The following is a 14,150-nucleotide window of genomic DNA, read 5'->3' as shown; positions in this document are numbered from 1 at the left end:
CAGGCCTAGAGGAAGCACTTACTGGCTGGCAAAGGGAGTGGCAATTGCTTCATATTTTAAAGTTATGCCAAATTAAATGATTGTGTAACATATGTAATTTTATTTATCCTTTAGAGTTAAAACATGAAAAATACTCAACTCTAGCTTTATATCAAAATTACCTATGTAGATTCTTAATTAATAGACCTATTATGAGATTTTGCATCTATATTTGAACAGTCGGATAAAATATTTCATGACACCTCTTGAAATGTTTGGGAAACACTATCACATGATAAGAGCACATCAGTTTATAATAAATTGATAATTGTGTACTATATGACACTGTCTCTTTTTTTTCAAGTGTTAATTCATCGAGACTTTACCATGAAACAACATACATACTTTGTGATTTGAAAAATACTAAATTTGTACAAAAGTTGAAGGGTGGGTATTAGTTTCAGCATTGAGAATAGTTGGTGTTTACTAATTAATACAACCTAAATCTGTGAAGGATTATTATACAAAGGATGATTATCCTTTTAGATATAATTAGTGAATGTGAAGGCCTGGGACATTATTGTATACTACTGTAGACTATAAACACTATACACTTAGGGCACACTGAATTTACAAAAAAAAAAAAAATCTTTTTGTCAATAATAAATTAACCTTAGCTTAATACTTTTGACTATTACTAAGTACAGTTAGAGGTTCTCTTAGAGATTTTTATATGCAGATTACATTAGGAGTTTTGTGGGGTGTTTTTGTTTTTGTTTTTTGAGACGGAGTTTTACTCTTGTTGCCCAGGCTGGAGTGCAATGGCGCGATCTCGGCTCACCTCAACCTCCCGCTCCCAGGTTCAAGAGATTCTCCTGCCTCAGCCTCCCGAGTAGCTGGGATGACAGGCATGAGCCACCATGCATGCCTGGCTAATTTTGTATTTTTTTTTTTTTTTTTTAAGTAAAGATGGGGTTTCTCCATGTTGGTCAGGCTGGTCTTGAACTCCCGACCTCAGGTGATCTGCCCACCTCAGCCTCCCAAAGTGCTCGGATTACAGGCATGAGCCACCAAGCCCAGCCTACATTAGGAGGTTTTAAGGTTTTTTAGCAATTTTCTTGCCAAAAATTATGGATATGATTAAATAAGTGCTTCCTACCCATACTCATTCCATTGCAGACTTCTGAGTTTGCTAGTGTGCTGTAGTGTAGATAGTTTATTATCCACACCAGTGATGGGAATCGGATCTCCCTTAGGGCAAGCTAACAATACCACTGAAAGCAGCACACCAGTAATGTTTTCAGGTTAGTATTATAACACAATATTTGGTAAATATCAGGTTATGTGACCTCCCAAAATCCCTTTTAAATGTATGATTTTATATGAAGACATTTTTAAGTTTATGAAACGCCTAAGACTTTAAGATTGAAGAAAGTGGTACACATCAGGGAAAAGAGTTAATGAAATAGTCGCTCTGTAACATTCCTTTTTTTACATCCCATATATGGCTCAGGGATTGGTAAAATGCATAGAATACTGTGTCTAGTATTGGCTCATAGTAGGTAGATTTGCAAGATTCTCTGGACCACTTGGTAGGCAAAGGTGGTTTCTCTGTTTAGTCAAAGTTTTCCCTGCAGCCATAGCTGCAGTAATTCTTGCACACAACATGTTCTCAAGACAGAACGTTATGCATGCCTTTATATAACCAAACCACTTAATGTCTCCTTATTCCACAATGTGTAGTTATCTTCTTGCTTTGTGTATGTGTGTATACAGTTCAATAGAATTTTTCATTTTTCAAGCAAAGCCATATAAAATTGAAAATATCTAAAATAGTAAAATTGGATAGTTATCAAGTTTATTTTAAGCATTTTAATTTTTTTAAAGAATGCTTAGATACATGAATGTCTTCTCATCATTCTCTCAGATAAAAGTAATTTTGCAAAACTGGGGAGTTTGATACCTTCTCGCTTTGGAATAAAAAAAGTGGTTTTCCTTGTTTTGACCTCAGAAATTTATAATTGGCCTTTTTGGTTATTAGTTTTTCTAATTTTTTGTCATTGAATTTTTCCGGAGACAACAAACTGATCATTTTTGTTTATTCTGAACCTAATGCCGTATAATTCATTTTATTGGTGTTTGGCTTAGCTCATATTTCTTATTCAATTACTCTTTAAAAATATTTTTGAAAAAGAAAACGTTCCTTTTTATTACCTGGCTTCAATCAAATTGCCTTTAGCCGAGTAACAGAAGTTTAAAAATTAGTATATTTTTATATATGATTTATGAAATATTATAAATGAACTATTTCACCCTTATATATGAAAAGAATATAGTTTTGTGACTACTAGTACAGTTTGTTAAATTGCAGATGTGTTTCAGTAACCTTTTAAATGTTAATGTTTATATGGTTATTTATGTCAAGTATTAATGAAATACTAATGTATAACATTTTCATTTTCTTAATGACAGTCATTTGGGATAGTAAATAATCAACCTCCCATTACTAGTAAGATACTGAAATATCTTTATTTTATTTTTTAAAATGCGTGTAGCTGGAGGCCAAATTAATGCAGAAACAGAAAGCCAAATACTGCTTGTTCTCCCTTATGAGAGAGAACTTATTTTTTAAAATAAGTATTGCCTTTAGGAAAACTGTTGGTGAAATTAAAATAATAAGAAATATATAATGCACCTAATCAGTAAATATAAAATACCTGTAAGCAACTATAATTTAATAAATCGTTTCAAAAATAAGGCACATCAGACTTTTTAACTAATAATATTTAATTTTAATGGTAAAAATGACAATCAAAAATGTATAAAGGTAAAATAAAAATCCAAATTGTGAAAGTTTTCCTTATAACTTAATTCCCTAGTTACATAAGTTTAAATGGAGATGGATTTTCAAACATAGTTGAGACATTTACTTCCAATGTTATCTTATTTAGTTTGGTTATGTCATAGAGTATTAATCCATAAACAACTCAAAATTTTAAAAAATTCTTTATTCCTAGTTTAACTTTATTTTCTTACATAAAGTGTTCTTTACAAATGGGCATTCAGGTTAAATGCATGATTTTCATTTAAAACTATGATTTTGAATTTTCCTACTTAAAAATTTTAAAATATTTTCTAGATGTTCTTTTCTGTCATTTATCAACTCACTATTTACAGTCATGCGTATTTTACAGTCATTTGCTTAATGATGGGAATATATTCAGAAAAATGCAGCATTAGGTGTTTTTGTCATTGTGCATACATCATGGAGTCTACTTACACAAACCTAGGTATAGCCTAATACACACCTAGGCCCTTGGTGTAACCTATTGCTTCTAAGTTACAAATCTGTACAGCATGTTACCTTACTAAATACTGTAGGCAGTTGTAACATAATGTTAACTATTTGTATATCTAAACATATCAAAACAAAAAGGTACATTAAACATATTAAAAATACAGAATAAAAGATAAAAAATGATACTCCTGTATATATGATACATGTATCACATGTAATATAATATAATATACTCCTGTATAGGGAACTAACCATGAATAGAATTCACAGGGCTAGAAATTGCTCTGGGTGAGTCAGTGATTCAGTAGTGAGTGAATGTGAAGGTCTGGGACATTACTATACACTACTGTAGACTTTATCAACACTGTACACTTAGGGCACACTAATTGTATAAAAATAAACTTTCTTTAATAATTAACCTTGGGTTAGTATAACTTTTTGCTTCATATATTTTTTAATGTTTTTACTTTTTGGCTCTTTTGACTTTTAAACACTTAGCTTAAAACACTAAGATGTTGTCCAAAAATATGTTCTTTTTCCTTATTCTGTACACTGTTTTCTTAATTTTGTTTCCTTTCAGCATTTATTTTAGATTTGGGGGTATGTGTACAGGTTTTTTGCGTGGGTAATTTGCATGTTGTTGAGGTTTGGTGTATGAATGATCCCAGATAGTGAGCGTAGTGCCCGATAGGTAGTTTTTCAACCCATTCCCCCTCCCAACCTCTCCCCTCTGGGAGTCCCAGTGTCTATTGTTGCCATCTTTATGTCCATGTTTACTCAGCGTTTAGTTCCCTCTCATAAGGGAGAACAAGCAGTATTTGGCTTTCTGTTTCTGCATTAATTTGGCCTCCAGCTACATCCGTGTTGCTGCAATGGACATAATTTTCTTCCTTTTTACAACTGTATAGTATTCCATAGTGTATATATACCACGTTTTACTTATCCAGTCCACCATTGATGGGCATATAGGTTGATCCCATGTCTTTGCTATTTTGAATAGTGTTGTGATGAACATACTAGTACATGTGTCTTTTTTGTAAAGCGATTTATTTTCCTTTGTATATATACCCAGTGGTGAGATTGCTGGGTCAAATAGTAGCTCTGTTTTTTAAGTTCTTTGAGAAATCTCCACACTGCTTTCCCCAGTGGCTGAACTAATTTACATTCCCACCAGTAATATATAAATGTTCCCTTTTCTCTGCAACCTCTCCAATATCTGTTATTTTCTGGTTTTTTAATAACCATTCTGACTGGTGTCAGATGATATCTCATTGTGGATTTGATTTGCATTTCTCTAACGATTAGTGATGTTGAACATTTTTTCATATATATGTTGGCCACATGTATGTCTTCTTTTGAGGCATGTCTGTTCATGTCCTTTGCTCATTTTTAATGGAATTGTTTGTTGCTTTTTTTCTATTTAGTTTCTTTTCATTTTGTTTTACTTTTAAAACTTTTTAATTAAAAACTAAGACACAAGAACTAAGACACACATTAGCCTACTCCTACACAGGGATGGTATCATCAGTGCCACTGTCTTCCCTGTCCACATCTTGTCCTACTGAAAGATCTTTGGGGGCAGTAATACACATGGAGCTATCCTCTCCTGTGATGACAATGTGTTCTTCTGGATTACTTCCTGAAGGACCTGCCTGAGGCTGTGTTATAGTTAACTTTTCTTTTTTAATAAGTAAATGGAATACAGTCTAGAATAGTGATAAGTATAGTGTAGTAAATATATAAGCCAGTAACAGTAATTTATCATCATTATCAGGTTTTATGTACTGTACACAATTGTATGTGCAATTCTTTGTGTACAACTAGCAGAGCAGTAGGTTTGTTTACACCAGCATCACCACAAACATATGAGTAATGCCTTGTGATAGGACATTAACAAGGGTTACAATGTCGCTAGGTGACAGAAATTTTTCAGCTCCATTATAATCCTATAAGATCACCATTGAATACGTGGTCTGTGGTTGAACCAAACTTTGTTATTTGGTGCATGACTGTATATACATTTAAATATTTTGTTATTTTTATTATACCACTGGACTGTAAAACCTATGAAAACAGAGATCTTATCCTTTTTATTTACCCCTACATCCCCAACATTTGGAATTATACCTGGCACGTAGTAGCCACTCAATAAATAATTGTGCAATAAATTCCAGAAATGTGCCAAAATTATTTTTTAATTGTTCTACTTTTGGAGCATTCATTTATTCTGCAGCCTAATTTTGGACAATTGCTCCATTTCCTTTTGTTACACTGCTTTTAAAAAATAAGACAAAGTGTATATGGTAAGAGAAAAAAGCTCATCTGAAATGCAATCTCTATTGCTCCCTTTCTGTTTTACCTGAATATAATTATATACTTTTACATTATTTAACCCAAACTACATATATATGTGTGTGTGTGTGTGTGTGTGTATATATATATATACGTTCAACTTTGCATTGCTATTTTCTACATCATTTTATAATTTCATATAGTGTAGTGCCTGCATACTGTCCTTTGTATATGACATTCAGTGTTTTGACTTATGAACACTTATCTTAAAACACTAATACATTATGCAGTGTACTAGTGTTCATTGTACAGTGTACTAATACATTGTACAATGTCCTCTGTTTTGGAAATTTCCCCAGAAGAACTGCAGAAGGACAGAAACAAAGTGAAAGATGATAACCATTTCATAATTTGATGAATACTAAAATATGATTTGCAAAAGACAATATATACTGACACCAATGTTTTAAAAAAGAAAAAGATAATAGTTTACCCCCTCCCTGATTTATATTTGGTTTATTTTTTACTTGATGATCAGTTTTGCTGCTCTACCTTGAATATCTTTGATCATTTTAGAAATTAAATATTTTCATACTTAATTCTTTAATTTTCATTATTTAACAATTTGCTTCACTTTTACTTCCCCCTAAATAATTTCATCTATTCCTATGACTTTAAATACAATTTATATGTTAACTCCCACGTTTCCCCTAGCCTCCAGACCCCTAATCAGCCACTTATTTGGCATCTTCACTTGGATGACTGATAGGCATTTTAAGCTTAAAATGGATAAAATAGAAATGCTTCCATCCTCATCTTTCACCCCTTTTCCACCACCTACTTCAGTGAACACAGCCCTATTTTTATTTTCATAGGTATTTTTTACTTTTTAATTTTAATGTTTAATTTACAACATTAAATTGAAAACATTAGTTTTCATTTCAAATATTCAAATATGTTGAATACATTTTTTGCTAATCAAAATTAAGAACTCTGAACATATGTCTTACTATATGTGCCCTGAAAGAGCTGGGCTAAAAAGAGGTGATTTAAAATAATAATGATTTCAAAGAGCTTTTTGTTAATTTGACACATGGATGATGAAGGCTTATAAGCCTTTCATCAATATAACCTCAATTTAGTAAAATCTGGTTTAGTAAGCATTAAGAAGACAACACCCCAAATTATTTTCATTTTTAAATAATGGGCTTTCCTGCAATAGTTTATTATTATATGACCTTCATAGTTTTTTCATAGTTATTTAACTTCTAGTAGTTTTCTTTTTTGAAGTAATTATGTCTAGAGTGCTCATCATCTCAACAGGAATAGTTTGAAGTGCTTCTCTTCTGTTCCTCCTTCACCTAGAAAGCATAGATTTTTTTTTTCTATTTTTCTTATTCCTAAGTTATATCCCTCCCTGGGATATAGTGTTGTATATCTTTAAATTTTGAATAATGTTTCAGGAGCAAAATGAAATAATGTGTTAAATGGAAAGATAAGTAAGTTAAATTTTGTCTTTAGAAAATTGTCTGGGTAATTCAGTGGGGAGTTGAAGGAGGGGTTCATTGAAGAATTTTGAACAGAATTTTCTCATAATGCTAAAATAAAGACTCCTTATCCTCAGTCTCACTAAGTTGCCTGATTTTATAGATGATGAAACTAAAGTGATTTGAGAAAGGTCACATAGCAGAGCCAAGGTAAGACCACATATCTATTAATGGCCAATTCTATATTTGTATTATACTACACTATGCTTTAGATAGGATAAAGTAGTAAGACTGGAGAACAGCACATAATAGGACATATAGATGTAGGGAGCAGGAGAAGTCACAGATAGCTCCTAGGTTTAAAATCCGAGTGGGCAATGGGTGAAAGGTAAAAATACATGAGACAAGGTGGCATGGTATTTTATGAGAGATATTAGACAATGCTATGAAAACTGTTCTGCCTTGGATTTGGTTATCAAAAGTAGATTAGTGGAAAGTTGGAAGAACTGCTTTTTAAATTCTTTTGGATACTTCTATTCATGTAAATCTGTTGTACATATTTTATCAAATCAGTCATTCACACAGGCAGATATTTATTTATTTGAAGTCTATAATCAAAAGAAAGGATACCATTTTTCAATTTGCTTTGTTCAACAATTCAATGTAGATTCCCCAAAAAGGCACATGTATCTCCATTGGATGCTACTAAGTGGAACCTCAGTATCCTAAATTGTAATACATTGGGAAAATAAAAGGCATTTATCTGGTTAGATTATATAGTGTATATCATGGTAAAAAGTAAATTAATCTACGTGTCTTTCCTTACCAGAACTATGATATCTTTACTATTAAGTTTAAGAGATAAAATGAAATATCAGCATTTTGATAGGCAAATAATGCATGATATAACAAGAATGTAAAAATATTTTCAAAGATACTTTTTGGTCAGTTACCAATTATAGAAGCCCTCAAAATTATAGAAATTATCGTAATTAAATTCAAATTTCTTTAAGCAAAAAAGGGAGTTGTATTTCCTCTGTGCTGGCTTTAGACAGGGTTAGATTCAGATGCCAAAAAATGCAGTCTCATTTTTATCTGAGTTAACTTCATTTTCAGTCAGGTTCTTCCTCTTCTCATAATAGTGGTAAGATAGCCACTAGCAATGCCAGGCTGGTGTTCTACTAGATAAGGAGCACAAATATCTCTTTATCTACAAGTTTACCAAATTCTCATGCTCTTGTTTGGCCATCCTGTGTCATGTGCTCAAACCCAAACTAGTAAAGGTTATGGGTGTGAGTATAGCAATAGGTCAGACCTGGGTCATGTTTTTACTTCTAAAGCAAGCTTGTGCAACCTGTGCCCCAGGATGGCTTTGAATGTGGCCCAACACAAATTCGTAAACTTTCTTAAAACTTTTCTATTTTTTTTTCTTTGCATTTTTTAAAGTTCTTCAGCTATCATTAGTGTATTTTATGTGTGGCTCGAGACAGTTCTTCCAGTGTGGCCCAGGGAAGCCAAAAAATTGGACACCCCTGTTCTAGAGATATTGAAAGATTGTCAGCCTTATCTGAGGCACATACACTAAGAATGAGAAAGGGTGTTTTCCAGAGGAAAACAGGGGCTCTGTTGCCAGAAGAAGAATGATTGGATACCAACTGAATGACTGAGTAAAATAACAGGTATCCACTGTTGATAGGAATTGCTTTGTAAGTGTAATGTCATATGTGTGTAGTAAATATGGCAGCCCTAAATAAAATAATTCATACTATTAATTGGGAGCTCTCAAATTATAATGGAACTTGTTTTGCATTTACTTCAATATATGGTTTTATTAAATAGTTTATGATTTTTCTGCCATGATAATGAAGAAATATGATGCCTATAGATAGTCTCATTCCTTCATAGCCATAAAACCATCATCAGTTGGAGTTCTTATTTGTTGAAAGAGTAAATATATCTTAATGTCTATTTTTAATTAGAAACATATCAATATTAAAATCAGTTTATGTGGTATTTTAAAAACTCATAGGATTGTTATAGAAGTTCTTTTGTGATTACAAATAGAGAAATTGTAAATTTGTTACTTTTTTCTGAATAACAGTTGATGCTAGCATAATTAGTATAATTGTATTGTTAATCTTATCTCCTTTTTTTTGATAAATAAGTTGTGAGTCTAGAATAAGGAAGATTTAAGTAAAGATTCTTTTAATTTAAAAGTAGTAGTATTAAGCTGGGTACAGTGGCTCACACCTATAATCCCAGCTACTCAGGAGGCTGAACCAGGTGGATCGCTTCAGCCCAGGAGTTCGAGGCTGCAGTGAGCTAAGATTGTGTCACTGTACTCCAGCCTGGGTGGCAAAGGGAGACCCTCCTCTCTAAAAATAAATAAATAAATAAAATTATTGAAGCAGTTCATCACTGCTAAAATGGGTTTAGATTTGAAACAGGAACTGTCCAACACCGAAATAACAGTGACCAAATTTATGGAAATACTTGGTTGTGAAAAAAGAGTGTAAAGACCATTAGGGAAATATCTTCATCTCTCAAGGATTTTCTTACCTATTCTTTCTTTTTCCAGTTAAACTTTGTGTCTCCTTTATAGCCTTATATACTTCTGTGCAGCACCCTTAAGACTCCTGCACTGATACACACTCATTTTCTACAACTATCTGTAAGCTCTTTAAAGGCAGGAACAATGTCATATATATCCTTTATCTCCAGCTTTCAACACAGGGCTTGGGCCATTCAGTAAGCATTTATAAATGATTAGGTAGATGTTAGCAAATATAATCATAACTCTGAAGGGAAATCCGATTTGTAACTGTCAAGAACATATCTGATTTAGTTTTATACATGTTATACCAAATAATTTGTATGCCGTTGAAGATCAGTTCTTTTCTCCCAAATCTTTAGAAGTAAGAATATGTGTATTTTTGTCAGCCAGAGCATTAGCAGACTTCACCAGTGAAAATGAATCCATCTATACAGTTAGAATTTGCTATTTGTCGTTTCAGTTGGAATTTAAATACCATCAATATACAGACATTTGCTTTGGTAAATGCCTTTATCTAAAAAGTAAGAGAAAATAATCTATCTTACATAATTCTCTTTGCTTCTCCTCTGTTTTTTCCCACCAGTATTCAGTTGTCCACCATCTCAAAGCTTCCATGTTTTTCTCTTTCACTTTTCCTTAACTCTGGCCCGACACTTAAAATGTAAATATAACACTACTGTCCTTGTAATATTATTTAACTGGATTTCAGTTTTTTGTCTCAACTTCTTTTCAGAGAGTCTGTTTCCTCTCTCTGCCCATATTAGATTAATACTGTGTGCATATAGGTATGGATATGTTTTTTAATTATTCAGAGAAAAAAGACAGTGTAAGGCAAAGAGGATTCTCATGTTCTTTTGTCAAAAATAAAAATTGGGTGATAAATGCCTTGTGTAAGCTATTAAGTATTTACTTTTATTAAATTTTGAAAACTTTTTATATTTATGTTTCCATTAATTTTCTAAATTTGGTAGTCTTATACAGAATAGCCTATTGTCTAAAGTTAGAAAATGCTATATATTATAATTACTGAGATGCAAACATTAAGTCTGCTCTTAAGTCATAACACATCTTTAGTTTTTTAATCTTGCCAACAAAATTTGGGGCCACATCAATATTTGATTAAACATTGATTGTGGTTGACAGATTTGTTATTTAAGATTCTTTGAAATGGTTAAACACTAAAATTCAGAGGATAAGTATTAACTACATAAAAGCACCTTTAATATAAAGATAGACATTGTCATATATTTCTTCAATTTTCAAAAATATGGATATTTTTGGGAGATGTTTACTGTCATTAAAAGTTAACACTATTTCAAATTATATATTATTTCAAAGTTTTTGAGTATTGTCCGGGCGTGGTTGTAATCCCAGCATTTTGTGTGGCCGAGGCGGACGGATCACCTGAGGTCAGGAGTTCGAGACCAGCCTGGCCAACATATGGTGAAACCCCGTCTCTACTAAAAGAATACAAAAATTATCTGGGCGTGGTGGCGCATGCCTTGTAGTCCCAGCTACTTGGGAAACTGAGGCAGGAGAATCGCTTGAACCCAGAAGGCAGAGGTTGCAGTGAGCTGAGATTGTGCCATTGCACTCCAGCCTGGGCAACAGAGCAAGACTCTGTCTCTCAAAAATAAATAAATAAATAAATAAAAATAAAATTTTGAGTATTGAAAAGAAGGAAAAATAAATTGTTTTTTTTATTGTTAAAAAAGGCTAATGTTCAGTAATGTAAGTGCAATGCCCACATGTGCAAGTTGTTTTAGATAATAGTTTTAGAGTTAAAAAGAAAAAAACTGTGAAAAAACATATATAATGTGAGACTGATGTGCCATGTAGTAGAAATTAATATCTTCACACATTTCATAGAGTGAATGTTATAAAATTATTAATAAAATTTCATTACCTTTTATTATCAGCCTATAATTAACCTTTTCTGTACTGTTCTTGTGGTTATCATGCAGGAAACCATTACATTGAACAAAACAAAAATGATTACTTATAATTTAAAATAACATAGGACTAGCTCTTTTGAAAGTCTTGGCCGATTAATACATTTTTCTTCATTAAAAATATGTTAAAGCACTGCAGTTTACCCGTACGTGATGTTTTCAATAATGTTACAAAAAGGTTATCATTTTGAAAAGAATTGCTTATTCATAAAAATACAATCATATTTAACATTCAGATACTTAAATCCTTAAAAGTGCATTTTCTCAGTATTTCATGTGTATGGGATAAAAATAAAGATGATTGTAATTCATCTTTATAATTGGTATAGTATATAATCATAGTTTAACTTTCTAATTGTAACACATTAACTTTTCAGACAAATAATTTTGTACAAAAAGAAGTCTGTGAGCAAAATTAACAAATGTTATAAAAACACTTCTCAGTCTATTTCTTGAAACTGAATCCCTTTAATCAGGGAATATGAAGTTTATGTTTAACATTCCCAAGAAAACTTAGACTATTTCTCAAACTTTTTAAGTTCTTGAAAACTTAGACTATTGTCCATAAAATGAAATGATTATATTAATAAATTGTAATGAAACAATTAAATTTCTTTTATTACTGTAAATTGTGTGCCTGGAAATAAAATGAGGTTTGTGTGTGTGTGTGTGTGTGTGTGTGTGTGTGTGTATTATATGTGTAAATATATTTATGAGGTGACTTGGTTTAGAATTTGCAGTTATACTTTCTCTGCTTGCTACCTTCCAGAACAAAATTGCCTGAAATGCATGGCTGTATTTCTTTAAAATATTCTTATCTAAATTTGTGTTTTAAAGATAGCATTAGAGATGCTTGCTAAAAATTAGCTAATGAAATCCCTTATAGAATACGTCAGACAACTAAATGTCCTGCTCAAATTTTAGCACATTTTTTTAGCCTGCCCATTTTAATGTCTGGAACAAGGAAAGCAATTACTTCAGTGCTTTGTCAGTAACACAACAATCACAAGTTTTGACCTACCCAGTGAGACATAAAACATTTTCATATGCGTCATTATGCTTCCATAATATAATTTTAAATGTTAGTATTTAGATTTTAATTTTAGGGATGCTAGAAAATGTCATATTGATTTGATATTTCTTATAATAGTTTTTTATTGTGATTAAATAAGTCAAAATATGCTGATTTTTGTGGCTGGATGTTTCAATACAAATAAAGATGTCTATATGTGGTCATATTGGATTGAGTATTCATGTCACTGCAGTAGTTTTTCAGTATCCTCTGAAAATATGGTAGTACCATTTGGTAAGATGGTAGTAAGCCCTAATTTTAAAAATGTAGCAATGATAGCCAAAAAAGCGAATAATTAGACTAATTATTTTACAAATATAGATAGTGCAGCTAGGTAATATAATTCTTAAATAGGGTTAATCTACCCCAAGCCATTGAAAAATTAAAAATTATTAATTATTTAGAAATAACTCGCTATTATGAAGTTATATTTCGTATGTCAGTTTAAATGAAAATGCTAATAATTTTACTGACCTTTATCTCTGAGAACAGTTGTGAAACAAGTAAGCTATCTTTAATAACAAAAAAATTACTGGGTGATAAGGAACATGAAATTAATGTTTTGAAGGGACTCAGGCTTGAACTTTCCTACTGTTATCTTTATTAACTTTGCTTTTTAATTCTGCATTCTTTGTTTTTTAAATGTTTTAGAACAAAGCATTTTTTTAAAGTTACAATAGGTGAAGAATCATCAACAGCATTGTGATTTTTGGAGCTATATAAAAATGTTACCTTTGATGTATAGTTATGATTCCCTCTTGTTAAGATACTGATTTCTTATAAATTCTATTGCAAAATGCACAGTGACTCAAGGAAAAATTTTATTTAATAATTTTGACCTGAAAATTGAGTTTTTCCTTTGAAAATTCTAATTTTACAAGGTGGTTGTATTAAAGTGTGATAAAAGTCATTTTAAAGTTGTGATATTTCTGTCTTTCATAAATTATGTTTAAACTAATTTTCAATTTATTATTTTACTTTTCTAGGATAGCAAAGTAATATAATGTATATGCACAAAACAGAAGTATTATTTATACGTATTTTTTTTAATTACAGGTAAAGATTATAGTTCCCAACAGCACAGCAGGTCTGATAATAGGGAAGGGAGGTGCTACTGTGAAGGCTATAATGGAGCAGTCAGGGGCTTGGGTGCAGCTTTCCCAGAAACCTGATGGGATCAACTTGCAAGAGAGGGTTGTCACTGTGAGTGGAGAACCTGAACAAAACCGAAAAGCTGTTGAACTTATCATCCAGAAGATACAAGAGGATCCACAAAGTGGCAGCTGTCTCAATATCAGTTATGCCAATGTGACAGGTCCAGTGGCAAATTCCAATCCAACCGGATCTCCTTATGCAAACACTGCTGAAGTGTTACCAACTGCTGCAGCAGCCGCAGGGCTATTAGGACATGCTAACCTTGCTGGCGTTGCAGCCTTTCCAGCAGTTTTATCTGGCTTCACAGGCAATGACCTGGTGGCCATCACCTCTGCACTTAATACATTAGCCAGCTATGGAT

The 14,150-nt window shown here is 32.1% G+C and overlaps 1 protein-coding gene across 5 annotated transcripts in view; it reads left to right on the top strand.

The window, feature by feature from the left end:
- The window catches only part of NOVA1 (NOVA alternative splicing regulator 1), a 148,519-nt gene that overhangs the window by 131,754 nt on the left and 2,615 nt on the right, over positions 1-14,150 (top strand). For all 5 annotated transcript variants that reach the window (XM_054529950.2, XM_002824634.5, XM_054529953.2 and 2 more), the window contains one exon: positions 13,691-14,150. This exon is cut by the window's right edge and continues 2,615 nt beyond it. In XM_054529950.2, the coding sequence (XP_054385925.1) occupies positions 13,691-14,150 (460 nt within the window). The remainder of the gene's footprint in view (positions 1-13,690) is intronic.

The sequence above is a fragment of the Pongo abelii genome, chromosome 15, assembly GCF_028885655.2.
Source record: "Pongo abelii isolate AG06213 chromosome 15, NHGRI_mPonAbe1-v2.0_pri, whole genome shotgun sequence".
Lineage (NCBI taxonomy): Eukaryota > Metazoa > Chordata > Mammalia > Primates > Hominidae > Pongo > Pongo abelii.
Note: the sequence above shows the minus strand (reverse complement) of the source record. Positions and strands in the feature narration are given on the sequence as shown.